Source organism: Vigna unguiculata, chromosome 7 (assembly GCF_037176805.1).
Source record: "Vigna unguiculata cultivar grain cowpea cultivar isolate G323 ecotype 2 chromosome 7, ASM3717680v1, whole genome shotgun sequence".
NCBI classification, from domain to species: Eukaryota; Viridiplantae; Streptophyta; class Magnoliopsida; order Fabales; family Fabaceae; genus Vigna; species Vigna unguiculata.
Window position 1 is genome coordinate 1,323,812 of NC_140798.1, and position 27,138 is coordinate 1,350,949.

The 27,138-nt window shown below is 32.5% G+C and overlaps 4 protein-coding genes across 7 annotated transcripts; all 4 read right to left on the reverse strand.

Moving 5' to 3' along the window:
* Positions 1–4,287: 4,287 nt before the first annotated feature.
* LOC114189913 (uncharacterized) lies at positions 4,288–4,875 on the reverse strand. The gene has a single exon (XM_028078639.1). The coding sequence runs from the start codon at positions 4,873–4,875 to the stop codon at positions 4,288–4,290; it is 588 nt and encodes a 195-aa protein (XP_027934440.1).
* A 4,061-nt stretch (positions 4,876–8,936) lies between these two features.
* On the reverse strand, positions 8,937–10,259 carry LOC114192808 (uncharacterized). Its single transcript, XM_028082630.2, has one exon. It carries the CDS (start codon positions 10,121–10,123, stop codon positions 9,293–9,295), a length of 831 nt encoding a protein of 276 aa, XP_027938431.1. The 5' UTR covers positions 10,124–10,259; the 3' UTR covers positions 8,937–9,292.
* A 7,454-nt stretch (positions 10,260–17,713) lies between these two features.
* Positions 17,714–18,840, reverse strand: LOC146884505 (uncharacterized). Its single transcript, XM_085675441.1, has one exon. The coding sequence runs from the start codon at positions 18,643–18,645 to the stop codon at positions 17,860–17,862; it is 786 nt and encodes a 261-aa protein (XP_085531567.1). The 5' UTR covers positions 18,646–18,840; the 3' UTR covers positions 17,714–17,859.
* Positions 18,841–21,849: 3,009 nt separating this feature from the next.
* On the reverse strand, positions 21,850–25,149 carry LOC114189580 (uncharacterized). Of its 4 annotated transcripts, none has more exons than XM_085675483.1 (3): positions 24,230–25,149; positions 23,466–23,508; positions 21,850–21,942 (listed from the first exon to the last, which is right to left on the reverse strand). In XM_085675483.1, exon 1 carries the CDS (start codon positions 25,012–25,014, stop codon positions 24,346–24,348), a length of 669 nt encoding a protein of 222 aa, XP_085531609.1. In that variant the 5' UTR covers positions 25,015–25,149; the 3' UTR covers positions 21,850–21,942; positions 23,466–23,508; positions 24,230–24,345. The 4 variants fall into 4 exon arrangements, with proteins under 4 accessions (XP_085531609.1, XP_085531610.1, XP_027933985.1 ...); XM_085675484.1 differs by having other exon boundaries at positions 21,850–22,140; XM_028078184.2 differs by lacking the exon at positions 21,850–21,942 and having other exon boundaries at positions 23,340–23,508.
* Positions 25,150–27,138: the final 1,989 nt, after the last annotated feature.

Here is a 27,138-nt window from a genome sequence, read left to right on the forward strand (position 1 = left end):
AGTTTTTTTTTTCAAAGCAATTAAAATTTAAGCCCACGTTTTTAATTAATTAGTTTAAAATACATTTATCTTATTTTAATTTTAACATTTAATGTTTAACATTTTTTCTATTTTAAAAAAAGCTTTCGAAATTCGATCCATTGGGAATTAATTGAATTCCGAAATCCTGTCCATTTAGGAAATAATGTTCTATTGGATCATTTTGAATTTTATAAAAGCATTATTTAGACAAAAAATTGAAGATATTAATTTTATAATATAATTTAAAGTGACAACTTTTATTCTTATAATGGTTTGTAGGAACAGATAGAAGAGAAATTAAAGACAAATTATCATTTTTATTATTATTATTGATCTTAAATATATTTTATTATAATTTTTATTTTTCAAAAAATCAATAACCACAAATTTAATTTCACATTATATTAAAAAGACATAAATTATTTCTTATTTTATTTCTTCTCTTAAAGTAAGTAAAATTTAAATCCAATATTTTTAATTAATTACTGTAAATTATTTTCCATAATTTTAATTGTAAGTCTTATCTTTTTATTTTTTTATTTTCTCTCTATTTTAGAAAAGGGAAAAAAGTAGAAAACCCTGAACTTGTCCATTTGAAAAAATAATTTCTAGGAAATTTTCTGTAGAAAGGTATTATTTTGGGAGGAAAAATCAGCATTTACATCACATTAATTAATCAAATAAAATAATTTAAAATAAATACGTACATGTCAATTCTATTTTGAATACTTCACGAAAAAAATAATTATTTAAAAGATATCAATAAATAAAATTGACAAATTTTGTTTGTGAAATTTACAAGGGGCAATTTTTTTAAAAAATATTGAAAACAATAGGTGAATACATATTAGTTTTAATCACACGTTTACATACTTAACAAATTCTAGAAAAGAATAAAGAGAAAAAAGAAATATTTTTCCCATTAAAGATCAAAATATTAAAAAAAATATTATAAATTTACAAATTTATTAAAAAAACCGTAATAAAAAATATTTTCACTTTTTTGGAATTTTTTTTTCTAACAGTTAAATTATTAATTGGATGAATATGTTTAATGATTTTATTATTAAATCTTGGTATTCGTGCTGTAAATTTGTAATTATCATGGATTATACATTATATTTTTAACATTAAATTTATAAAAGGAAAACAAAAAATAAATAAAAATATTTTGTTTTCACTATTTTTTTTTTGTTTCAATTTAGAAAATGGCTAATGTCAAAACAAAACAATTAGTGTAATTGCAGTTGCTCATTGTGCATTCATTTCCTATTTATGAACTTTAATTGTTAAATTAAAGTCCATATCAAAATTAAGCTGTATTTCTCTACTTTCTCATCTTGAAAATAATTAAAGTTAAAAAAAATACATTTTATTCTCAAAATGATATCACGATAATAAACTTATTAAATACACGGACATTAAATGCAGAGTGATTATCAATTAATAGGGCATTTAATAGATAGCAATTACTAAGCACTCGTCATTAATGCATAGTGATTATTATTTAACCTATGTGATTTATGACTGACAAACACAAACACGGTTATACATCATCACTGTCATCATTAAAAACACTGTGATAAAACCATTGATTGATGTTAGTTTTGGTTTTCTAACATAAAAGAGTGTCATGCTTTTAATCCTTGTCGCTAAAGTTCATGCAAAAACTGCAGAAAATCAGGGAAAGAAAAACTCCATTCAGCACTCTCCATTGTAGTTTTGTTTCTTCTGGTAGAAGAGAAACCACCCTTTTGAACATTGATGAGGTGAGGTTGTGGTTATATATACAGAGCCCTTGATCAAGCTTCTACGCACTCTTCTATCGTTGAAAAGCATAGCTTTCTCGCTCCCAATTCTCTGCAACTTCCCTTCTCCCTCGCTTTCGTGCAAAACTCTTCATTCTTAACTTCTTTTCTACCGTCAGAAACTCACCATGCCGATGAACACCCAGGACCGCCAGAACTACGTCATGCTCCTCCACATCGCCGCCGCGGTGGTCGTCATCTGCCTCTTTGGGATGACCGTGATGCTCATGTGTGTCGTCTTCACACCGCGCATTCCCTCCTTCGAAGTAACGTCCCTGACCGTGACCCCTACCGCTACCGCTACCGCTGCGCCGTTAAATGCTACGGCGCGGCAAAAGCAAACGGTCACGTTTCATTTCCAGGGCCTGATGGAAAACCCTAACGCCGTGCTCGCCGTATGGTACAAGAACCCGAACCTGCTGATGTGGTTCGAGCACTCCTCCGTCGCTTCTGTCCCGCTGGAAGCGCCGCATCTCGCGAAAGGAGTCCCTGCCAACATCCCGTTCCAGGTTGAGTTCACGGTGGACAACAAGAAGGTGCTCCGGGAACTCGCGGCGAAACGGCGTGTTTTTGGTTCGGTGAATTTTGGAATCACTTTTCATGCGTGGATTAAGTTTAAGTTTGGTGGCATAAATTCCAAGCCTCGCTTTTTGTCTTTCAATTGCCAAGCTTTGCAGGTTGGGTTCTCTCCTGTGTACAACGTCAACAACGAAAGCAACATCGGAATGTTGGTCGATCCAATCCAGTGTGAACTGTAGATTAATTAATATGCGATTAATGACCTGCAATCTGCACAGAGTTGTGCTTTGTACATCGTTGTTCTTCAACCTTTTTTTAACAATAATAAAGAAGAAACAAAATTTTTCATGCTTCGTTGTGTTCTATTCAATTGTTGATTTTGATGCATGCATTAAAGTGTTCATAGATTTTGTTGTTGTTGTTGCTGTTTCTGCTTTGCCTGTTGTCGTGAGTGGTAACCAGTGTTGGTATAATAATATACATAATGGCGATTATGGTTAATTCCTATCATTTCAAAACCCTAAAAGGTAAGATTGGGAATTTGGATAGATTATTGTTCACTAAGAAGGATAAAATCTAAGATTGTGGTCATGCGGGTAGGTATGAATCAGACTTCATGATAGAAAGATTAATTATTTATATTTCCCTCTGTATATTTGGAATTGATAGCTGAAAAGACTTTTTTATACAAATTGTAAAATGGAATATTTTTATGAACTACTTGTGAAGTATAGAAAGTAACAAAAATAGGAAGAAACATCCGAGCTAATATAAACGTGCATCGAATTTTTTTACTAAAGTGCTTCAAAATCTATGTATCCATTATTGGAGAATTTATTTCTGTGAAAAGCAGACCAAACATTCTTTGCGCTGTGTAATATATCCTCTGGTGGGAGACTCGTTCATTTGTGACGCTTTTCTGCCATAGTTTGGCCTATTTGGCTGGATTTTCATATATACCAACACATCTTTTTTGAGTGACAATAAGCTGAACATTACCTACGAGAAAAACTAGCATAGATAATAATTGTAGAGACAAAATGTTTTATAAATCTTGTTTTTCCCATTATTGAATAAGAAACATAGCCATGAGTCTAGCATCAACATCATTGCTAGTTTATAGTGGATATTGAAAATCATCAAGCCATGTATACTATATGAGAAGTAAGAGGTAATTTCTGCAGAGATGTTGAAATGAATCTTGAACATATAGGATGGTCGATGAAATGTTCGTGCTTCTTGGTCAATTTTACTCGGAAAAATATAAGATTTACTAGCCATTTGTTAAGATGTGATTAACTAAGCACAGTTTGCTATCAGAGGCTGATTCAAGTCTCACCGATCTGATTTTCTCCATGTGGTTGTCTCATTTCAAACCACCCAAGCAAATGTAGTGTAGTGATTAATTTTCAGCACTATTCATATATTCTGTTGTGTCTTGTGAACTTCATGTTTTTGTTGAGTTAAATGAAGAGTAAGCAAATAACATGGCTTGAAGTAGTTCACCCATCAACATTCTCCACAGTTATGAAGAGGTTTTTGAAGTAAAATTCCAATTTAAAAGAACTGGAAATCGTGTTGGGTATTACGAACTAATTATATTATGATGAACCCATACGCTGTTGGCTCGTTTGATCAATATTACTTATCAAGTGAACGTCTATAAATCGCAAATTCTTCATCTGGAATTGCTGCAAATTGTTATATTGTAATGAAAATTCTAAAACGACAGTAGCAACACTAAAATATATATTTAAAAAAGCAATGATAGAAGGTTTTCGAAATAAAAGATGATCCAAATTTAGGATTTTTAACAATTCGCACGTTCCGAATACAGTTTTACCAAGCATTATTTCCCAAATGCAATTTTACTAGGATTTATTATGATATATAGAGTGAAGAAGAACAATGTAAAAAGCAGACCCAGGTGGGTATTGCATTATACTGCATAACAATCAGAAGGAGTAACCAACGTTCCAGTGCCGTGGTTGTGGGGAGGAAACGCAACCTGCAACGGGTAACACTCAAGCCTCAAAGTTCGAATTCTGGTGCCCAATGCGCCACACGTGAACCTAAACCGAGCGAGAACTGTGACTCCGAAGGATACCGAACCATCACCACGGTGCTCAGCGATTCCTCTCGCGATGCCGTCGGGGAACAGCCTGTGGGCGACAGAGAACCGGGCTCGGACCGGGGTGTCTGTCTGGGCGGCGGTGGAGAAGGGGAGCGGTTGGACCGGGGTGGCAGAGAGGGTGAGGTTGTCGAAAAGGAGCGCGAGGTGGAGGGTCTCGTAGCAGACGGAGAGCGCGAAGTTAGGGTTACCGAGAACGGCGTTAACGTGCATCTTCGCCGTTAGCTCGGCGGCAGAGTTGGTGGCGAGGGAGGTGACGATGAGGGATGTTAGTTGGAAGCGCGGGGTGTGGGGTGTGAAGGCCAGCCAGAGAAGCACGGCGAGGAGAGAGATGATGATGACGTAGGTTGCGGCGGAGAGGTGGTGGAGATTGGAGGAGGTTTTGGTTGTGGCCATGGTTGAGGATCTAGGGTTAGGATTTGTGAGGTGGTGTTTGGTGTTGGCATTGTTGAAGAAGGAGCGTTATGTTATGCAAACCAGAGTGGACAATGGAGAGTGTTAAGTATCTGTTTTTAAGCAGGAAATGAGGGTGCACATGTTTTTAAGTGTTAAGCTCAAAATTTTTACTCCAATGCTCAATTAAAATATAAATTACATTATTTATTAAGAATGTAATAAAATAATTTGTAAGGTAAGAGTATAAATTATCATCCACTCATATCTCATTTTTTTTATGGATAATAATATTTGACTATTTTTTTATTCACTTTTAATTCATTACTTTAATCACCCTTTAATTATTTAGTTTGATTTATTTTTAGTGATGTGATGTGATGATCTAAGAGTAATTAAAGTAATGGATAAAAAAAACAAATCAAAATATCATTATCCTATTTCTATATGAAAAAATAATACCTTAATTATATTTTTGGTTCTTTACCCTTTTAGTGAATATTGAAATTTTTCATTATTCTCACAACTAAATAAGCTTGTCAATTAGGGGAGCAGAAGAAAAATTGTGAGTTTCATAACTAAATGGGATATTAGTCCAAAAAAAGTCTATCCTCCCCTCTGGAAGAAACATTTGTATTTATAGACAAGAAAGAGGTTGTTCATGTTGTAACTGACAACATGACTAATTAGTGGGTAAAAAATTAATTATTTACATGCTTAATATCTCTAGAACAAATGATCGGAACGACGTCGTCCCATATCTTTCATCAAGGTCAGTCCGAGATCATCCATATTCTTCCCCAAGGTCATTCCAAGGCCGTCTGGAATGTGGAATGTACATTTGTACTTGTAAGTCCATATACCATATACGCGCTTGTTCACCTAGGTCCAAATGTGAATTGGACCGAGATGTATCCTTGAAGCTCGGATGTACTCGGCTCCCATGTACAAAAATATTTCAGATCTAAAAAGTATTTTCTAAAATATTCATATTGAAAAATATTAAAGAAAAAGGAGGTTTAAGGTTTTTTACTATAATTTTAATGAGGGCTAATTTGAGGATTACAAGCTGTATAGGAGGTGTGGGAAGAAAATAGGGTTGGAGAAAGAAAACCCCCTCATAAAACTGTAAAAGACTTGGTTGTGCATGGTGCGGAAAGAGACTTAAGGAATTTGTAATTAAATTATGAAATTGAAGGAGCCATGTTTATCACTCTATCATTTTCTATTCAAATAAAAACAAATCATTTACAACTAAATTTACATATCATTTAATCCATTCATAAACTACAAATTCAAGCAATTACATCATATTACTCATTAAATCAATTACCTTGTGATCTTTGCATTTATTTATTGTAAATTTTTATAACCCATAATAAAAATACAATTCTTTCAACTTAAAGTATAGCAATGCAAATATCACAATTGGATGTGATTTTCCTATTTGACCTTTGTCAGATGACATTGAATTGAACTCTTCAATTGCAATATTTATAACAAGACAAATAAAATTGATGCACTATGCAACAATGTCTCATAACAAGTGTTTCAATAAGAATTAAACTCATGACAAGGCCTTTAATACATTTTATTGGATCAAAGTGTTTATCATCTGACAAAAATTATAACCAGTTAGAACATAACTCATTCTTATTAATAATGTAGTAATTCAAGAAATACATTTGGATTATGATTTGGATAAGCAAGCTTCTAGGAAATCGATCCTTTTTTATTGTGATTTACCTCATCTAACATTTATCACGAGGCAATTAATACAACATGCAAATTAGGAATCAAATCTCATATACGTGAAATGGTTCCTTTACGCACTTCATAAAATCATCTTTAACCTTAAATTTGAGATTGAAAGTTAGGTTAGTTTTCATTACCTTAATTGATTTGAAAATTCATGAACTAAAAGATTAAGAGAGAAATGTTGAAGTAAGACAACATCAAATCTCTTAATTGCAACAAGATTCAAAGTCTAACCAAGAAAACACACCCAAGTTTAAGAATTTAATCTTAAGGAAAAGTAAAACCTCATGCTTTTTAATTTCTCAAACATTTACATGTCTACCTCTATGGTGAGAAAGTCGAAGGTTTGAAGGGAAAAGATAGAATTTTTTTTTTATCTCCTAGTTAGATTGTATCCTTCAAACTAACCAAAAGAATATATACTAATAGAAATTGTTCTCGCAAAAAGGAATCCGAGGTGCACACCGGTCGCAACTCGGCCTCTTTGCCAGATATTATACAAATGAATACTTTTGTCTCTCTTTAAACATGTCTTTTTCGGTCATCCCCCCTATTTCAGAGTGTGGCTGCTTCGTTTTATACAGGTTTTTCACTCGTTCTTAGTTCAGTTACTCTACAATCGTGGAATGATGTTGCCATGCCGAACTTGGTGGGAACGTGATCGTGTAGCCGTTACATAGGGAGAAGGTGGTGTAGTTTTGAGGAAAAATAGCTGCATAAGTCGGTCCAACACATGATCGACAGTAGATCGGCCCAATACACAAGTTGGCTTGAAATTGGCCCAATATATAGGTCGGTCCTAGATCGGCCCAACACATAGGCTGGACGCAGGTTGGCCCAACAAATTATACTCTCAAATCGTCCTAAGGTCGGCCCAATACGCACATACACATAGGTCGTCTAGAGCCTGGTCGCTAGGGAGTACAGAAACCAATACAATATGTGTTTGTTTATTTGAAAAAAACATTATTACTTTCCATAACAATTTTGTTGTAAGCATGTAGTATTAAATTTCTATTTTTACACTAGTGTTTGGATTTTTATATAGGTTTTTGGGAGAAAAAGAATCTACAAACACATATCATAAAAACTCACCCAGACAAAATAAGTAAGACTATTAACATTAACAAAACCCTATAAGTAGAAAAACCATATAGTAAGAGCATAAAGGACTTTCAATCTAATTAAACTACATCCAATTTCATCGGTAATGAAGCACCCTACATGTTAATTTTCTCTTATACGTATCGAGAATTTTATATATTACGAGTGTGCGTGTGTGGACATTGTATGGCTTTTGATTACTAGAAGAGAAATGACAGACGTATATAGGGATGGCAAAGTGGACCAGTCTAGTCCGTTTTGGTTCGGTCCGTTTTAGCTCGTCCCGCAGTTTAATTTCGGATTCACTTTTTTAGCCTGCTCCGCTGGCTCGCATTTGTGATGAGTGAAATATTTTTTTTTGTTAACCAAAATAATTTTTATTTTTATTTTTTCATAATAATTTATATTCATTTTCTATCGAAATGATTCCAATTAGTTTACCTAATCAAAGATAAGAAAAATAACAACGAAAATTATAGCTAAAATACAATAGCAACATGTCACCTTACAAAACATGTACTTAAAAATGCATAAAAAGATATTTCATATTCAAAAATTAAAATCATTATCTTATATACAATGATTATACATAAACATAATAATAATAATAATAATAATAATAATAATAATAAAAGGAACTTAAAGAAACAACATGATGAATGATGTGAGAACTAAGAAAATGAGAACATATAATTTTGTAAGCGGGCCAGTGGACCAGCCTGTCCTGCCCAACCTTTAGCCCGCACGGGCTACGGTCCTATGTGAGGCGGGCCATTGCGTGCCAGCGGGTTCAACATCGCAGTCCGCCCCGCGTTTTTTGTGTGCGGGCCAATCCGCCTGGCTCGCCCTGAATTGTCATCCATACACATATACATCTTCCTTTTATCTACACTCATTATTCACTCTTTTTTTTTTTCTTTCTATCTCTCTTCTTATTATATTATATAATCTATAAACCTATTTTTTACTTTCTCTCTAGGTGTATATCAAATGTTGAGGCACCTTTTAATGTTTATGAATTATTTTTCATATTAGAAACCAAACTAGTTAATTAACTACAATCAAACTAGAATATGAAAAAGAAAGATATGAAAATTGCAAACAACGAAATAATAACAAACAAAATTAATTAAATTTCTAAACATCTTTCCACATGGCCCGAACTTATTTTTATCGAAACCATCGATCCCCTAATACAAGACAACATTACTAAATGATATTTGTATACCCAAGTAACTATTCTCATCCTCCAAATTAAAATAAAACACATGAAATTATATATATTTTTTTAAGAAACTAATAAAATTCCCTAGTGTTTCAGTTTCATCATCATTGGACATTGTAAAAAATTGTGAGAAAATGAAACCGATGCAGAGATCGTAAATTTGCATGGTAATTGAAGGTGAATTAAAAAATTTACATTATGTTAGCGAGTATTTTGGCAACTACTACATAGCAGGAACAAACTCATTACCGAATTATATTTATTAATCTCACCCTAATTAATCCACCGGTAGTGTTGCAAAAAAGGCTATTTATAGGTTCATCATGACCCACTTCAAATATATAACATGCATGGAACAGGTTTAGCGCTGTTCTCCAATTCTCCGTAAGTGGCACCATTGTTTTGAAACTTCACCTTCAACCCATGACAAACTGCAATAAGCTCTTCACTCTTGGTGGTTAACGTACCAGACTTAAGAATCAACATGGAAGACATCCTCAAACTGAACGTAACGGAATCGGTGCTTCGTTCTTTGACCAAATCATTCATCAGGTTCGGGTCCAATAAATTCCCGTTCCCTTGGTGGAGCAAACCCCTTATGACCACCTCAGCTTGAGACTTGGTATGCAACGCAAGTGCGGGCGCACGATCGACCGCCACCACGCCCTCCTTGTACGACATGTCAATCTTAAAGTCGGAGAAATAAGCGACGAGTTTGTCGTTAGGGTTTTCGATGGCGATTTTGGTGTCCCATTGACCACCTAGGGTTGGTTGGGTTGTGAAGTTTGTGACAGAGAAGGAGACAACCTTGTAGTCAGGTAGTTGTGGGTGTAGCGCCAGAGCTAGAAGGAGGCTCATGAGGAAAAAGAGCGTGAGCATGAGCAAGCAGCAGGTGATGAAGCTTCTGCAACAGCGAGCACAACACGATGAGGAATGTCTTCTTTCGTAGGTGGGAGGGGGACCGTAGTAAGGGGCGGGTGCAGGGTAATGGTAACCGGGTGGGTATGCATTAGGGTATGGCGGGGGGTATCCATGAGGATTCGGGTAATACATTGGCGGTGGTGCATGGGTGGGGTATGCGGGGGTTGGTTGCGGTGGTGGGTGGTCCATGGATTTTCCGGAGGAAAAGTTAGATGAATCTTTTTCGTGGTCGGAAGAACCCATATGAAACCAAAACCTTTGACTTTGGTTTGGTTTGGTTTGGTTTGATTTGATTTGTCCTCTCTCCCAATGAGTGTGAAGGTGAGAGAGGGAGAGGGAAAGAGAGGGTATGTGATGAAGGGAGATAGATATATGAAGTGTGTGAGCCCAAGGAAGAAACAAGGAGAAAGGAGCGTTGTTGGTGATGAATGGTACGAAAGACAAAATTAGATTGATAGGAATGTGTGATGATCGTAGGTTTGGTTGTTTTTATGTTGCAATGTGTGATAAGATAAGATTAGATAAATGGATTAAGTGAAGGAAGCCAAATGTAGTAAATTGTTGATGGTCGAGTAATTTTATGTTGCATGGGTTTGTAACATCTTATTTCGTACACTAAATCAAGATAAAGGGATACAAATGTGTAATGATAAAAAAAAAAATCAGATCCGGAGAATTTTAAGTGTTTAAAAAAAAAACTTGTTATTTAAATTATATAATAATATATTTTTCACTGAGTAGTTTTTATAGTTCAATTATGATAGGAAAAAATCTTAAATTTTTATATGACTTTAACTTACTCAATATATATATATATATATATATATATATATATAAAATATTTTTTAATAGTTTTAAGTGTTTAAATGTAGTAAAGTGTTTAAATACCCTTTTTAATTTAAATTAATTATTTAAAGGGTATTGGCTTTGGATAGTTTGTGAATCAAAATAGAATGTCAATTTTTTTTTTTTATGGACAACAAGATTAAAGGTCATGTTTTCACATAAATATGCTTTGGTTTGAAAACCGAAATCCAATATAAAAAATAATCATCACTAGTGCAGAAATTGATTTTTACCTCGCCTTATATGTCTCGGTTGTCCAGGAACCGAAGCATATAATGGCGCGGTGGCATTTTTGCAATTTCAGACAACTTTTATGCCTCGGTTCAGCTTAACCCGAAGCAAAAGAGATGTATATGCTTCGGTTCGCCAAAAACCGGTGCCAAAGGAGGCTCATATGCTTCGGTTACACAGACCCGAAGCCAAAAACCCACTAGTCGTTACCTCTTTGGCCTCGGGTGGGTCTGAATCGGTGCCAAATAGGGCTATATGCCTCGGTTTAATTAATAATCGAGGCCATATGGTTTAATTAGGGCACCAAATTCGCGAGCCCCCTTTCTCTTCTTCTTCCCCGCGCCCCTCTCTGCAACAGTACCCTTTCTCTTCTCCCTCTGGCATGGTTGTTCCAGGCGCAGTGGTGATGGTTGGATGCGCTGCTGCCTGTGCTTCTTCTTCTCCTGTGATGTGGCTGTGCGACGGAGATGGTGGAGTTGCGGTGGCTAGTGCAGGTTCCATGGCTCGTTGACGCTGCTGTTGTAGGTTGTGTGTCGCGGCGCAATGAAGCTTTGCGTGAGCGTTAATGGTGCATATCAGTGTTGGAGCGTTGCGAAGAATGCATCTTGCTCTCGTTGCTGCAATGGAGGCGTTGGTCGCAGTTTCAGATCTGCGGAGCGTTGATGATGGTTCGAATCTGGCTCGCGTGCAGGCAGTGGATCTGTGTTGATGGTGAACGTTGCAGGTGCTGCCTTGGTGGTTGCAGGTCCAGACAATGTTGTTGCTATTGCGGAACGCTGGCTGTTGTTGCGATGCCGGAACTCGCGGTCACGGTGGAAGAAGATGGTGGTGGCTGCTGCTTTTCGCTGGCAAGGTTACAGAACACTATGGCTCCGGTTCATTTAGAACCGAGGCATAAAAGGAATTTTATGGCTTCGGGTAACGACCGAGGCCAAAAGGGGTGTCTTTAGGCCTCGTCCCAATATGCCTCGGTTCCAGACCCGAGGCAAAATGAGGAAAACAACCGGGGCAAAAAGCCCTTACTGCACTAGTGCATGGTCAAAAACTTTTTTTTGGAATGGTGATTACCAAATGAAAATTATATATATCACTGAACAAATAAAAAGTTTGTGTCACCATATATCAACATAACCCTATGTAATCACAAATCAACCTAAATCAAGTATTTTGTGCAGCCAAATAACAAAATTCAATCAATTCACATGTAATCTAACGTGTCGTATTTAATGAGTCGAGTTTATATAGGTTTCATATTAGAATCCAATGCTATATTCAATGATAATTGTTTTTGATTGAATTGAATTTTATTCTTCTAAAATCTGAGAAGTGTAACCTTAGATTCAGATTCAGATATGCTCTAGTTTGCTTAATAATCAACATTTATTTTTTTAAATATTTTATATTTTAAATTGGTATTTTAACTAAGTAGATCAATTAGCACAAAGTTAGATTTAAATATTTGTAAAAAGAGAATTATCATTTTTAATAATCTTAATTAACCAATTCAAGGAGTTTTAAATATGATATTTTTATCTGAATTTTGATTTTTTAACACATTTAAATCACATTTTTAATGTCATATAAAGTTGTTAATTCTTACTTGCTCTTTTATTTAAAGCTGATAAACAAGTTCGGGTAGGTTCACTTTATCCTTGCCAAATATAAAATTTTGATCATTTATTTATTTGAACTTGAATTCAACTTCTTTAAAAACAAAAATTATAGTAATATATTGACTAACTTATCTTTATCATTAATTATAGTAAATTTCATTCTAAAACTGAAATATATTAGTTAATGTAATTAAGGTAAAAAAAAAGTAATATTTAAAGTTGATATAATTAAATTTGTAAGGTGTGAGATTCTATTTAATCAAAAAAATTTAATAAATAAAATATCACAAATAACTATTACAATCATCCAAAATGTACTAGAATTAATAGAAGTATCATGGACGTGAAACAACCTAACATAAACACCAATAAAGACAATGAAAGTTGTGAAAAGATTGTTCAACAGAGCATACAAAACATAAATAGTTCTTCCAAAGATGCTCAAAAGAGAAACATTCAACATGCCTAATCTAAACGGCAACATCTCCACCATCTTGACGATCACCAATGGCTCCCTAGTTTGCTCTCACAAAGATTGGTGATCATTGCAAAAAGAAAACATCACAAGAAAACAAAGCATAGAAAAGAGAAGGGTAAGCTAATGAAAATATTTTTTAACAGATAAACAAACAAGTTATTAAGAACAAGCAGCAATATGTGATAGCAAACAAAGGATTCTATGGATAGTGATCATGTCTATAAATATAGCAACATCATCTGATTTTGCTTAGTTTATATCTTTGCCTATATTTTGGATTTTAATGGATTTGTAGTTAAGTAATGGTTTTGCTACTCTTAGCTTATTATGGGTCTTTGTTGGGTGGTACCCGTATCTGTTGAATTTTTTGTTTCTGCTAGATTGAGGTTAGTTTGACCTTGAAGGGAAGTGTTGCATTGCAGTGCAGGCTTAATATTTTTTTTGTTTCTTTGCAAAAGGGTTGGTGCACCCCATAAGTGTTCTTCTATTATTTATTTATTCTTTGCTGATAAAAAAAACTCTAATTCGATTATCCAGATACATGTAATGAAATTAGATTCACTGGAAATTTGCACTTCTGGTGGCCTCTACTACTTCGCAAAACTATTGCCAATGGGTTTCACCCTACCCCACACACAAGGTTAATCCATGTTCATCTAAGGTCATTATCCTGCTAGAGACTATGACTTCCTATTACTCTCATCACATGAACCAATCTTCTATATGAGTCTAATTAATCCATTAGAGTGTTAGGATGTAACCTTACTTGAATCCTTAAGTCATTACATACACTACTTTATCACCAAATGAATTTCTCCATGAAATCCTCACATACTCCACATACAATACAAGGATAATTGCCATTTCAAATTTCAAATGTAAAGCAATCACATATTTTACAAAAATATACCAAGTCAAGTCTCATACATTATACCATCAATGTACAATACGCATATCCATCGGCAAGGTCGTCATCACAATTTATTATATCATTACATTCCAAAAATTCATATAATCCCCACACATTCACATAGTCACCAAATATACTACATTATATCTTAATAACACATATGCAAATCGGTTGGGTTTTTTTTTTTTTTTAAAATGCAACTTGTAAAAATATCCAAAAATTATGTTCTTACAATCAAGTGAAAGATAATTTAATCAATAACTCGATGCAAAAAGAATCAATCTTATTCGATACCTATAGAAAAAGTTATGCAACAAACAAGTGATAAAGGTCAAAGCTATCAACAACTTAATCTACGGGAACCTTTAAAAAAGACTGCTCTCACTATAGACTTCCAAACAAGGATCACAATGGTCAAAACAAAGCATCATATGTCTAGAATCTGTTGTAAAAATTTCAGCTCGATCCGACAATTAACAAAGTGGGAATTCAAAATTCTGCGAGATAAGTCAAAGTTAGAAAGCTCAACTCGCCCAAGGAGTATGCATAACGTAGAAACACGAATTCTGCAATTTAACAACGTCAAATGAACCTAAAACTCTTTTTAAGCCCCATGTAAGTCAGACACCTCTCTAATTTCACGTTACAAACTCAATTCTCATCAAATTTATCTTAAATCACATGCATTCAACAAAAACCCCAATTTTTTCTAACCCATATGTTCCCAAACATGAAATTAGGGATATTTCATCTCACATCCACAAAGAACAACATCAACAGATTAATTTGAGGTACCAAACAAAACATCAATACACAACCATAAATTCAAACAAAATCATCGTGCAAAAAGTAAGGTTTAGCTTCTCTCATCTTGAACTGTTATACTACTCTTGGGAAGAAAGTCCTAGACAGAGATGAGCTCCACACCCAAAATAGACCAAAGAACTTAAACGTAAGAGCATAGGGAGGCGAAAATGAGGCTCTTATACAAGACTCCAAACTAAAAACAAAGATACGAGACTAGGGTTTGAAATTTTCTACTTACACAAAAAGAAAGACATTCGCTCAGCTCTGTGCAAAATTCCGCAATGGCCATAACTCATATTCTAAGGAGAGAAGAGAATAAGAAGGAGAAAAGAATAGTGACTTGGAAGAATGGACAAAGTTGAGAGAAGAATAAAGTGGAAACTAAAAGGATTTCTGAATAAAAGAACAAGTAGAGTGACTTTGTCCTTTTTAATTTACTGAGCACCAATAAAATAATAAAAAAAGAAAAAATGCGTTTTACACAAAATTTACTTTAAAAAAATATATTTATTATTTAATATAAAAAGTACAGTCCTACATCTTATTTTAGTTTTTATTCAATAATTTACATAGATGTTTCAAATTTATTTTCCATATATTAATGTAATATTATAATTTAAGCGGTTCAAGAAAAAAATATATCAAAAACATAAATTTTATCCACAAATAAAAAAAAAATCATAATTTTTTTGTACTTTTAGCATTACAGTTGCAATATATTAGTATTATATGTTATATATAAATATTAATTTGTAATAGATTAAAAATTATTAAATATTAATAATATTACATAAAATTATAAAATTATTAGATACCAATATGTAATAAATTGGAATACAATATTAAAGTTACTGAATGAAATATAAAATAAAAACGATACGATTATCTTTATTATCTCAATTTGAAATGTTTCTTTTTCCCTTCGCCATATGACTTAATATTTTTTTTTCACTTTTAACATTGAAATAATTATAATTAATTATAATAATTAAAAGGGTTAAATATGTTTTTGGTTCTTAAATTTTAGTGAAATTTGAAATTAGTCCCTTTACGAAATTTTTGACCTATTTAGTCCTTCATCTTTAGAAAAACGTTGATTTAGTCCTTATAACCAAATTTTGTTAAGTTTATTTAACATTTCAAGTGCATTTCATGATAGTATTTGAATTGTTTACACTGTTTGACACATTTTCGCTTTAATGTTAATTCAAATACAATCATAAATCACATTTGAAATGTTAAATAAACTTAACAAAATTTGATTAAAAGGACTAAATTCATGCATTTCTAAAATTTAATGACTAAATTAGGTCAAAGTTTCAAAAATGGTCTAATTTTATTTTTTACTTAAATTAAGGAACTAAAAACATATTTAACTTAAAAATCAACAATTATAAGATATGAGAGATTTAATATTAAATAATATTTTCGTAGGGATTGAAATGGAAGGAACAATATTTACATAGACTGAAAATAGATGGAACTATATTTTTATAGAATAAATAAAAATATGCAAAATAAATGGAACTCTATTTTAATAGAGTAAAAATATGTTTGAGTATGATGAGAATGACAACAAATTTATGACGTTGACATATAAATGGAATTAGGAATATTGGTATGATAATTGTAGGGAAAACTATACACCTATATAATATAGTTTTATCATATTATTCAATCGTAAATTATTATGATAATTTTATTATAATTAACTTAATTCATAATTATCATAATTTAGAATTGGATAACAATCTAAAATTATTTTATAACGTAAATCCATAATCACTAAACTCACATAATTATTAGGCAGAGAGATATAAGAAATTGTTATCGGGCTTAGGAAGAGAGTCTATTGGGCTCCTCAGGAAGGCGTCATGAGTTTGGGCATTTCTGCACATCCATAATTTCTTCTGACACCTCCATACATTTTTAAAATTCTAATTTTATCCTTTTTCATTTTCAATTCTGGAATAAATAATCCGAAAATATTTTAAATATATAATCTGAAAACCAAAATTTATATACCGAATCATACTGCAAGGTAAAATGATAAATGCAATTTAAAATTCGAAATACATATTTTACATTTTAAATTATATAATCTAGTAGAAGAGGATATAGTAGAAGAGTGCACCTCGAGAAAGAAGATCGGAATAAAGGGGTAAATTGGTTTTTTCAATTTACTTTGGGAAATGCAGGTAGAAATTATGGTGGTGCAAGAAGAAATGGCCCATGAGTTTGTAACGGGGCTTGCTGAAAAGGAGGATCCAATTCTCAGTAAGACAGTCATGTAAATAAAAAACATAAAAAAGAATTACGAATTAAAAAACAATACTGGTAATAAAAAAATTATTTAAATGGTTTATTTTATTTATATTCATGAGTTATGAATTTATGGTTTACTACGACATGAAATAAAGATTGCTATTTTATAGTGTGAATTATGAAATATGGTTATGATTAGTAATTTAGAATTATGATTATTGAATTTATGCATTCTATTTAATGTCACTTTAAAAATAAAAAAATACTTGTCGCAGATATTCATAACTTTATCTATACATATTATTCATCACCCAAAAAATCAATTTTTAATTATCTCAACAAAATAAATCGATAGCTAGCCATAAGTTATTTTGGCTAAAGAGGCTAATTTTATATTCCTTTATGTTTTGGATTTCGGCACATTAACTTTTACAAGTTTTATGTTTTTTAAAAAATTGCTCCTTTTAATTTCTTTAACCGAGTTGTAAAAGTCTCGATTTAATATTTTATATATATTTTTTAAAAAGTCCACGTCAATATTTAAACTTTAAAAAAAAACTTTATTGACAGACATGTCAAGAAATTCCATTAACTTATTAGATATTTTAATTAAAAAAATTAAAATATAAAAAGATCAAATTAAAACAATAGAATCGAAAAAAATGGCATATATCATAAAATAATAAAGTAACGTATAGGTTTAGCCATTTGTTTTTGTTACAAATTTCTTGTCTCCTCCCCTACAAATAACCAAAAACAAGAGCCCAAACCCTTGCATGAAACCCGCACGAATGCTAGGTCAAAATTCAAAACTTGATGAGTTTCTTAATTAATACCCTAAATCGTTCAATTGATCTACGTTGTTAAAGCATTCTTTGACCTCATCAACATCATTGTCCAATATTGTCGCAGCCTCACCTCGTTCCAATGGTGCAAAATCAACCTCCAAATTGGAACAATAAGGTTCCATGGTCAAGGGCACATTCATCATGTTAAGATCCATTTCAGCTTCCACATTTATCTTCAATCCAAAGCTGATAACACCCACTTTCATCTGTTCATCGATCTCTTGAATCACATCATCATCCACCACCGGTTGATCTTTCTCCCACCCAGTAGTGTTGAAACTCAAATGCAGCGTCTTCTTCTCGTTCTTACTCACGGAGAAAATCCCATGTGCGTCTAATAAATTCTCTGGTTGAATCGGGGAACTCAGTGCTAGAGGTATATCATCCTTGTACAAGATCATGGCTTTGAAGTTCACAATGTTTATGAACGTTGAGTTCACCTCGTTGGAGATGGCTAAGTCCACGTTCCACGTCGCTGTTAACTCTCCCTGGGAGATGTTGAACGTGGAAACACGCAGAGAATGAATGAAAAATCTGGGTGGAGCAATATGCGACATTGTGCTGATGTTATGTTCATTTATCACAACAATTCCCAACAGAACAACAACTGCAATCAAACCCACAAAGGTTCTAGCAACTCGCCAAGGAGTTCCACAGAACTCCTCACATGATACCTCGTTCTCGTCTTCGTCGTGGGAAACGGGAATTAAGGAGTAAGTGTTAGTTCTGTCAACCCTGGATTCACCACGAAGAATTGAAGGTGCCATGTTTGAGGAAAACTTGTCGTACAAATGTTCTGATGAATTATGCAGTTTACACACTCAATTTTTTATAGTATAGATGTTGGAAACGATGATAGAAAAAACAACTAGACAGTGCCTTGTTCAACACGAGTTGCGTTGTAAGTTGACTTGTTTAGTAAAAATTTGTATCTGCCATCTTTTTTTAGACCTAAAAACATTGGGAAATTTAATTAGGTCTATATATGTAAATTTATCGTTTAGTTATAATCAACTTTTCTAAATATAAACTAGACGTTTATGGTATTTCACAATGTGCCAAATCACCTAAATTTATACATACACATAAAAAAAAGACTAATATTTCTTTACGTGCTTTTAAATTAGCAAATAACGTGTATTTAATAAAATAAAAATCTATATAATAAAAATTCTATCTGCTGGAAATTTAAATCTATGATTGAGAGTCACAAAGATGGTACATGTGGGTTTGGTTCAGGCTAAAAATTATGTTTTATTGGAATGCAAAGATATGTAAGAGCATCATTTTGTTCATGATCGTTTGTATAAGGGTTAGAGCACCTCTTAAGTACTCTCTTTAATTTAATTTAATTTTTTGCTGATAAAAAAAATAAAATAAAATAAAATAATACCAATATTACTTATCCTTAATACATAAAAATTAAAACAAGAATTCACACCTGATTAATAAACAGATTATTCTAGATATAGAACTATAGATGGCAAATGAGTTGGATCTGACGGACCAACCCGTCAGCCAGCAAAATGGAGCGGATCGGACTAGCATTTTCAATTCATTAGTCCATTTTGATCCAACATGCTTAGTGTGTCAAACTGACAAGACAAAGACCGACCCTGATCCATTGACCCTTTTTCTTATAATTTAAATTAAAAATAACAAAAAATGTTAAATTTTTCATGTTATATTTTTGTAAAGATGTAAATATAGAATACTATTATAATTTAAATCATTAACAATTAAAACCTAAGTTTCAATTATTATTTATAATAAGTAATTTAACATGTAAATATAAAAGTTATTTAAATTTATCCAATTAAAAATATTAATTAATCAATTAAAAACTTAAAAAATATATGATCAAATATGTTTTAAATATTCATTTATTAGTATATATATACAAACAAATTTTATAAATAAAAATTAAAAAAAATTAAAAAAAGATTAAAAAAAACTGGCGACTGGTTTGCCTTATGGTAGAGCGGGTTGCAATTCTTAGCCCATTTTACAGTGGGAGACCGGACCCACCCCACCCATTTTTAGCGGGCCAAGAACAGGATGGGCCAAAATGGGTCAGGCTAGCCCATTTTGCCACCCTTATACAAAACTCTAAACATAAAGGAAAAGATAACATGCATGGACTCCAATTTTAAAAGCATCACCTCTTAAATTTTAGTTATACATACAAGATTTAAAGTGTGCTTAACTTTAGTGAAAATATGATTTCCGAGATATTTCAAAGATGTGAAAGATTCCTAGAGATATTAATATCTAGAAATTTGAGTAGAAATAATTGTGACAAGGACTGAGGTGTGGATGATTAAGAATTAGGATACTCCTCTGCACAAGCTAAAGTGTTAACTAAGAATAGAGTTTAAGATTTTAAGTAAAAAGCAAAGGTTTTGTTAAAGCACAAATGAAAAAATACAAATTAATGATGATTTATTATGACAGGTGTAGTCACATGTCATAATAAGTTAATTGGTGTCAATTTTATAATAAAAGGTTAACTTATTATGATGGATGTAGGTTTATCTATCATAATAAATTGACTGATGATATTTTTGCAATCAAAATTAAACTTTTTATGACAAGTATAGGTAAATCTGCCATAATAACTGAGGGTGATGACAAGAAATCTTTGATTGAGTCGAAGTTGGAGAAATAAATAATAGATGATAAATTATAATGTTAACTAATGAAAAATGGTTATTGTGAGGATAAATAAATACTGTAAAAACATTGTAGAAGGAAAATATAATTACTCTAAATTGATCAAACATGATTATCTGTTACTAGTTCTGGACTCTGAATTGACAATGTTGATTCAAGCCCAGGAAACGGAATGACCCATTCAAAATGGTATAATCCTTAATTTTTAGAAATTTGTACCCGTTTTAGATGCAATTGAATCACTAATACAAAAGGTGATCTAGATAATTACAACCTAAAATATTATTAAGTTAAGATAGGGATCAGAACTGAAGACCCACAACAAAAAGTATAATTAGGTAAAGATCACAAGCTATTAAGTATTGTAATTTGTAACATATCTATTCTTTTACCTCACCTTGTCAAAAACAAACACATTGGTCCGACATCGGAATTATTTAACCATTGCAAATACAATTCAGAGCATAATTTCGTATGCCCATGATTATTTTCTGTTTAAAATTCAATGGTTATAATTTCTCCCTTAAATACTTTTTACACAAACAATCAATATAAACTTTTAATATACCAACCAATCAAAATCCATTGTTAACATGACCTTTGGTTTCAGTTTGTATAAAAAAGGTAAATTAATATCAGTCAGTCAGTGACAGATAGTGTTTTGAAAAAAAAAAAAAAAAATATATATATATATATATATATATATATATATATATATATATTAGACAATATTAATGAAATTCACCATTTTTATTGGAATTTAAAATTTTAGTCATTTTTATTTATTTTTATTTAGATAAACCCATTTAAATTTCTTAAAATTTTCAAATTCTCAATTTGAATAGGATAATTTAAATTTATAACATTAAAACATTATATGATTAAGAAAAATAAATCTTAATATATACATTTTAAAATAATATTTAATAATTTAAAAAATAAATATCAGCACATTTTACATATATATTAACAAGCCAAAGAGATATTAATAAGAAAAATTAGGTAAGTAAAAGAGTTAAATGTGATATATAAAGGATCAAGCCAAAGAGATAGAGAAACTTACTTTCACATTTAGGAATGAATAAAATGAGTCGAATTCGGGTCTAATACTCTCATTAATTCGAATTCAAAATTTTAAAACTGTCCGATTATTTAGCTTCTTCGATTAGTCGGATTTTTTAGTTATTCGAATTATGACTAAATCAGATGTACAGCGAGTTATCCAGATAAAAGACAAAGAAGAAAAAAAAGGAAATTGGAAGAAAATGAGTAACATAAATTACAAAGATCATGAAATATATCTAAAAATAAATAAATAAATATACATCTTTGTTGCACCTCCTTTACATATCCTCAAAGATCATTTCTTTCACCTATAATTTTCAATTTTCCTAAACCAAAGAGGAACCAAAGCAACAATAATAACAATAGCCACGAACCAAAGAAAAAGACGAAGATATCACATAATAAAAAACATATACCAACAAGAACTCAAGAAAGAAGACGAGCAGTGGCCACCAAATAATGCCACCACCACCTCCCACAACATCAACAATAACAACACCATGACAGCCAAAAAATTTGATACCCTAATAATGGACATGAAAGAAAAATAAAACTGAAGAAGGAAGAATCAAGGGTTGCAACAACATAAAATTATGTTAAAACAAAAATTTTGCTTTTATAAATTGGAGATTCGAGTCAGGTCGAGTATCCACGAAATTAAAAATTAATATTCATATATGACCGTAACAACATTTTTTTTCTTACTCAAATCAGAAAATTTGGACAGGCCCGCATAATTTGCTAGTTTAGTTAAGTAACATGTAGTGGATTAATTTGGTGACAGATTGGACAAACCAAGTTATTGCAAATGGACTTCAAAACTATAATCCAACCCACTTTGTAACACCTAACCCTAAAATTCCTCTTCAAAAAAATTAAAATTTAATTCTTTTAACTAATTAAAATAATTTCATAAATTTCAACTTTTCCTAGAAAATTATCATTGAAGAATAGTTATATAATATATAAAATATAATAGATTTCACTACTAAATAGTTCTAAAAATATAAATTAACTCTTTACTGATAATTGTAAGAGAACCAAATTTATCACACCCAATGTCTTTTCAATTGCTTAATAAAAAAATTATCCATAACTTTAACCCCATACGAATAATATTGGAACAAAAACTCAGAAATCATACATTAACTTCCAAAGAATTCCCAAGCAATCATATTTTCTTCATAGATCACCAAAATAAGATCTACCTCTGCTGACAGCAGACCAAGAATATTTCATCAAGAAAAAAAAAAAAAAACCCTTATTTTCATATACACAAATAAAAATCAAACTCTCATTAGCACATAAACTCAATTATCTTATTCTTACTTTTAAGTATAGGTGTTTTCTTTCTTCAAATTCACTTTTCATTAAAGTCTAATAGTTACTGTTCCCAAATTACGTTTTCAAGTTTAAAGTCTATATAATGCACATTTAACTTCAGAGTTAGATAAAGTAATTGGACATTTAATGAATAGATTCCTGTGTGCATCTGTTACATATTTTTTAAGTTTTGTGACTAAAAATGTACACCCGATCCAAATTTCCTACCTTTAGAAGTCTCTTCCAACAGAATTTAACATTGAAAGTGATTAGCTCTCCTTTACCAAACCCAACCCAAATTCTTACATAGCTCCAATATAGAATTGTAAAATAATATCTCATAATAATTGCTTGATAGTTAAATATAGCAACAAATGAACCAAAGATCAGTATCCCAAGCTTTGCAAAAGGTTCAAAACCCATCATATTTCAATGAAAATAAAAGTTATTGTGATGAGATAATCCGGTAATTATTGAATTGAATAAAAACAATAATTAGAGTGGATAAGGAATAACAAATAGATACCAGGGTTTTCAAAATGTATGGCTCACACGCTCTCTATTTCGACCTGCAAGTTGAATCATTCATGAATGGTGATTCAAAGTCCACTATTACTTCGTTCTGTTTGTCTGTTACTAACAGTAATTTTGCTAAAACGAATCAAGTTATTTCTTCGTTCATCAAAGTCTAAAGTTAAGACTCGGAAAGTTAAAACCATAAATCTCCTCCATAACGTGCGGAGCGAGTGGCGACCCCTTCCAAACGTCACATAAGGAAGAAAAAAAACATTATTGCTTAAAAATTAACAACTAACATCCTTCAATAGATTAACTTCACAGCTCTAAAGTGTAAAAACAAATATGGAAAAGCCAAACATGCCTTTTAAACTGAACAAGATAAGATCGAAACACGAAGTTTCTAGCATAACATAAAAATTATCTATTTTCACTCTTTTATGAGGTACAAGTTTCATGCACTATGCAATGCCAAAAGAAGAGGAAGCATTTATTTGATGAGCAAACATTTCAACCTCTCTGAAGTGATAAGGCCCTACACACTACTACCAAGCCTGCAAATGCACCACATTGCATCATTCTCCATATAGTGTCACACAAGCAACACAAATATGAAATTCCCAAAACAACCCTCTCTCCAGAAAACACTTCACATCCATCATAATAATTAAAAGCCCAATCCCTTAGGGCAATATAGTCTATATACTATGCCTATAGTCACCTAAAAACTAATTAATTAAATGTGAAGCATAACTTTTAAGTTTCAAGGTATACCTCGTTTTGGCTTATCGTATACCCCTCCACACGTGATCATTATCCCTTCCTTTTTTTTATGCACAATTCTTCACTTAAGGTCGGAGACAAACAAAAAACTGAACCGCCAACAGAAATTAGGCGCCGTCTTCACCGGAATTTCTCGCCGGCCTGGAAATCGGTCCCGCCGACGACCGGAACCCTACCGTCACCGTATCGAGAACGCACAGGTGAAAAGCAACGTTGATTCCGTCCGTATTCGCCTTCAAACAGTCTTCGCAAATGGCAGCGGAGGCGGGAACGGTTTTCGGTGATTCTCTCCCGACGGCGACGCCGTTGATTGCGGCGCTCATATTCATCCGAAAGGAGTCCCTCTCCATCTGAAAATTCATCAATCTTTTCTCGTAGTCAGCGCGACCGAGAATCGGCGGCCCGAACGTCGTATTGAAAGGGGGATCTCCGGCGGCGGCGCGGCGGAGGAGCATGACTTTCTCCGGCGGCTTCTTCTTCGCGTTCGCATACGCCTTCTTGGCGCGCTTGGAGCGCTTGACGAAAAAATATTGCCCCGTAACCTCCCGGCGCACGGCGGCGAGATTGACCTTGGCTGTAATTGGAATTTTCCGGTCGGTGTCGATGGCGGCGAGGTATACGGAGAACTGATGAGGAGAGATCCCGATCATCTGGCTTAAGACCGAGAGCAGACTCTTAAAGTTGAGCGAGGGGTCCACCACGACAGTGCCGACGTTGATCTCACGGTTGCCGTCGTAGTAGACGACGGCAAGAGACGCGGCTCCTGCATCTATCATTTTTCCGGCGAATCGTTGATGTTGAAAACGCGCGTCTGCGTTTGGAACTTTGCGTGGTAAACAGAACCCAAGGGTTTACACCACTTTATAGAAAGGTGGTGCGGTGTTGTGCTGCGCGTTGTGGGGTTTTAGGTGTTGTTTTGAAAATATAGAGAGGCGGTTAGGGCTATTTCCGACATTTCAGTCTACTACTAGAACATTTTTATCACTCTATATTCTAATCTCATCGCATCTTAATCGAGATTTAACTAAAACTTCACCTAAAATAAATAAAGATATACCATAAAAAATATAAATAACATATTATCTCATGTGTATATTATTTGTGATAAGAAATAAATTTTTAATTTAAATGTGTATATTTTTATATAAGAGTAGTTTCTATAATAACCTAAACTAAATATATATGGGTGTGAAAATTGTTTAAAGTGGTATAATGCAAATTAATTTGTGTGGATTTGTATTAGTTAAAGAGAATATTGAATATCTAGCAATAATGGTAATTAGGAGCGGAAAATCCAGAGAATTCTTGGGGTTGACGCGCGGATCCTATGTATGGCTTATGCGTGTGACTTGGGGACCAAGTAAGGTAGAAACGGTTCGTTTCATCTATAAACAAATAGATATATATACTTTTTGTTTCGGATTTTAATTTACGTGGAAAGAAGGACGTGGTCGTGTGCTGTTCAAATCTGTCATTGATGCGAGAACGTGTTTGATTGAGGGTAACTTTTAAACAAATCTAAAAAGTTTTTGAAAAGTGATTTTCATAATAAAAATCAGTTTATTGTTATTTTAAACTGGAATGTGTTTTATTGATTAAATTGAATAACAAATATATCTCGCAAAAATAATAAAAGGACACAACAGAATTATATTTTTCCTTTTATTTCAAACAATAATTCAACGCACAAATCAATTATATATTCGGTTAAAATAATATATTTTTTAAAGAAAATATAAATATTAGAGATAACTATTTTTTTACGGAGAGAGTAACAACCCAATTTTCAATTTTTAATACTAAGGGGAAGGGCATTTATCACGTCCTTCCAGTCAGTTATCAAAATACACAATTATGACAATAAATATAAGCATATTAAGTAGAGTTTTTAAAGATATAAACTTTTCTTTCAAAACAACATTTTAAAATATCAGAAAAATTTTAAGACTGGTACAAAATATTTTTATAGTATCTATGCTTATAACTATGACTCATCAATTATCTCTTGACAGCATAGTGTTGTTTCTTATCAACTTTTGCGTTACTTTCTACTCACATGAGTAGCATAACCATAATAGAAAGATCAAAATACATAAAAGAATAAGTTAAAGTTATTAAAATTAAACTAAAAATTTTTGGCCATAATAACAATTTTACGTATGACCACAATAAAATATCATATATATAAAGAGATAGATATAGATTTTTAGTGATAATTTACATTATGGTTATAATAAAGGATGTTTCATATTATTGTATTCACACATTAATTCATAATACAGATAATTAGCTAAAATAATCATAAAGTTTTTCATGACACATTCACATTCTTTCATAATCATACACTCGACACGATTCTTGAAAGACTCGATATGTATTGATTAGAATATGAGATTTTGTACCTACACACCCTTTTCCATCAAGAGTCATCATTATCTCATGACTACATCTCATACCAAAAGTATAATAGGGTAAATAACCCATTAGTAAATTTAACCCTCAAGGTCAAATCTACGGATGCAGATCCAGATCTCCTTTAACTTTCTTTCTAAGTATCTTTATCTACGTGAGTTCAATACTTAGTTGAGTTAGGATAGTCTCACTTTGAACTCTGACATCAATGAACTCAAACAACATTTAAACAGTAGCATTTCCATCTTGGAAATCTCCAGACTCTCATTTCAACTCATATATATCTAACCAAAGTGAAATCCAATTAAAAACAAAAGTATATATATAATCATTCACATATTTCATACATATTTCTTTTCATCCATAATTTATCCATGTTCAATTAAAATTCATTTAAAAGTCATACAATGGACATACAATTGCAAAACCAGGCAACGCCAGTGGATCTTCCCCAGCATTAGTAGTCGTGAGGCTCTTTGACTTAAAAA

What these genes read in the sequence shown, in the direction of transcription:
- LOC114189913 (XM_028078639.1), bottom strand. Translation starts at nt 4,875, where the DNA reads ATGGCCACAACCAAAACCTCCTCCAATCTCCACCACCTCTCCGCCGCA.
- LOC114192808 (XM_028082630.2), bottom strand. Translation starts at nt 10,123, where the DNA reads ATGGGTTCTTCCGACCACGAAAAAGATTCATCTAACTTTTCCTCCGGA.
- LOC146884505 (XM_085675441.1), bottom strand. Translation starts at nt 18,645, where the DNA reads ATGGCACCTTCAATTCTTCGTGGTGAATCCAGGGTTGACAGAACTAAC.
- LOC114189580 (XM_085675483.1), bottom strand. Translation starts at nt 25,014, where the DNA reads ATGATAGATGCAGGAGCCGCGTCTCTTGCCGTCGTCTACTACGACGGC.